The sequence below is a fragment of the Gavialis gangeticus genome, unplaced genomic scaffold (genome assembly GCF_001723915.1).
Source record: "Gavialis gangeticus isolate Ggan-Ray unplaced genomic scaffold, GavGan_comp1, whole genome shotgun sequence".
Lineage (NCBI taxonomy): Eukaryota > Metazoa > Chordata > Crocodylia > Gavialidae > Gavialis > Gavialis gangeticus.
Genome location: NW_017729034.1, coordinates 56830543 through 56833124, shown reverse-complemented (window position 1 = coordinate 56833124; position 2582 = coordinate 56830543). Strand labels below are relative to the sequence as shown.

Below are 2582 nucleotides of genomic sequence, written 5' to 3'. Positions count from 1 at the left end.
CTCTTGAAGTGTGGCGCCCAGAACTGGACGCAGTACTCCAACTGCGGCCTGACCAGTGCCGCATAGAGCGGGAGGATCACCTCCTTGGACCTGCTCGAGATGCATCTGTGGATGCACGACAAGGTGCAGTTGGCCTTCCTAGCTGCCTCCCCACATTGCCGACCATGTTCATCTTGGAGTCAATAATGACTCCCAGATCCTTTTCCACCTCCGTGCTGACAAGAGGGGAGTTCCCCAGCCTGTATGTATGGTGCTGATTGTTCCTCCCCAGGTGCATCACCTTACACTTGTCTGTGTTAAACCCCATCCTGTTCTCCTCCGCCCATCCTTGTAACCTGTCTAGGTCCAACTGTAGTCTAATTAGTTATCTAATTTAAATCTGTTAATAAAGTTATCTAATTAGAATCTGTTTCTTTTTCTGTTCCTCATCTTTCACTCTCTTGATTCTTCTGATGATGTTTCACTGGTTTTCTAGTCATCAGAACCTTAAAAGTGTAAACAGGGCATTAGTTTCTAATGTGAAGAAGCAAGGAGGAGAATAACCCCTTTTCAGGCTAAAGAAAAGACACAAGTCAGTTTAAAAAAGAAAGAGTAAACATGCAGGTCACTTTTAGTAGTTTTGTAGTAGATATGTACAACTAAATTAAAGCATTTTAATTAACTACTGAGCCAGCCCCTGAATCTTCAAGACCCGGATCTCCAAAGCATTTAGGTGCCTAGCTCCCATTGACATCAGTGATGTGAGGCAGCTAAATATTTTTAGGGAACTAGACTGAGGTGGCTACTTATGCTGTCAATGATCACACAACATACTTCACGAAGTAAAGAATTTCCCTTTAAATGTTAATATAATGGAAGTATTGAGCCATTCATTCTGTATCAGGTTTAATACAGCTGCCATGTTTATAGATGCAGCAGCATAACCCACCTGCAAATTAGCCACATCTTTATGCCATGGCACTTACTTTTCATTTGCTTCTTTTGAAGGTCATGAAACGTGTACGCACAGAACAGATTCAGATGGCAGTGTCCTGCTACCTCAAGCGTCGTCAGTATGTAGACTCAGAAGGTCCCCTAAAACAAGGGCTGAGGCTGTGTCAGACCGCTGAAGAGATGGCAGCTAATCTCACAGGTAAGTCCAACTTTTTCTATGTGGTGTGCTAATGGGTAGAAGATCCTAAGGTTCTACAGAGTGATTTCCCCACCCCCTTACATGTGGAAATTCCTAAACATGAAGTTGGGAAGAATTATCACTACTGAGGGGAAAAAAATTACAGATCTAATTATCAGAAAAATTGACAGAAGGGTAATGTACAAAGATGCACTGAGGAGGGAGAGACGGAAAGCATGCCGATTAACCGGGGGCAACACATTCAAACCACACATTCTCCCTCCCACAGTGCATGAAACCTGGTAAGTAAAGACACCAAAAAAACTTAGCTATGGAAGGATGTATGAGTAGAAAAATGAATGTGACTTTATGCCTCAGAAACATCACTAAGATTAAAAACAACAGGAACTGCATCTTTTTGTGTGTCATCATTTTGAAAGATCCTTCCAAACCTCAAAAAGTCCTCCAATGACTGGAGGGGGAAAAGCCATCTATTCTTTCTCTCTCTTTATCTCCTCTCTAGAGCTTTTATGGATCTGTTCTATGCTTCTTTTTTTTTCTCCCCCAAGCTTTGTCTATGACACTGTTCACTATAGTATGTGAAAAGGACCGTGACCGTCAACAAATATTGGAAAGATAATAAGCATTGAAGAGATTAATTGCTAGAGATGGAACATGAATACATAAAGGTGGAAGGGAAATGTAAGCTAATTGTGAGAGAGGGAGAGAAGGGGAGAAATTTTGTCAATGAGCTCACTTGGCCTGTAACAGTTGTCTAGCAGAGGAGTGGTAGGAGCCATATTACTTGAGATGCAGCTTATCTGGGCAAAACCCTGTTACTATGCAGTCCTGTATAAAGAGGAAAATAGGACTGGGTGATATAACAGGCCTTTTCTACTGTTTAAAATTGATTTGCCACAATTCCAAGGCAGAAATGCTGGGTAAATGGCAGGTTCAACTTTTAACTGATATATAAGAGAAGGGGGAGAAAGCCATCATGTAAATGTAATTAGAACTCAGGAGCCAGAGTTTCAATTATCTCAATGGTATGTGGTATGTCAAGCATCTTAGATGGAAGTACATAGTGCTGAAAAGAGATTGTGTATGCAAATCTCACTGTATAAATACTGGTTTTCTATATCCCTCTTGTCAGTTCAAGGATTTTGTTGCTGGTAATTCAGAAGTTAGTCATGAATTTTAATTGGATCCCAAATGTTGTGCAGCCTGCTGTCATCTCTTCAGATGGTTACTACTTCCTCATTTGAAATGTATGCAGTATGGTCTAATGAATAAGTTACAACTTCCCAAATAAGAGAGAACTGCTGGAATGCCATCTTTCTTCTTTGTGACTTCTTCATATATGTATGAAGTCACAAAGCTGTATATTTTGAATGCAGTGATTATACAGTGAGATTTAGCAGAGGTCGTTGGAGGACCCCTGGCATGGCTTTATGAGCACTCGTGGTGCTCT

At 41.1% G+C, this 2582-nt stretch overlaps 1 protein-coding gene across 1 annotated transcript in view; it reads left to right on the top strand.

The window, feature by feature from the left end:
- TAF5L (TATA-box binding protein associated factor 5 like) overlaps nt 1-2582 on the top strand; it is a 34887-nt gene that overhangs the window by 12239 nt on the left and 20066 nt on the right. Inside the window, exon 2 of the mRNA XM_019527482.1 lies at nt 988-1132. Within this exon, the coding sequence (XP_019383027.1) occupies nt 991-1132 (142 nt within the window). The 5' untranslated portion in view covers nt 988-990. The remainder of the gene's footprint in view (nt 1-987; nt 1133-2582) is intronic.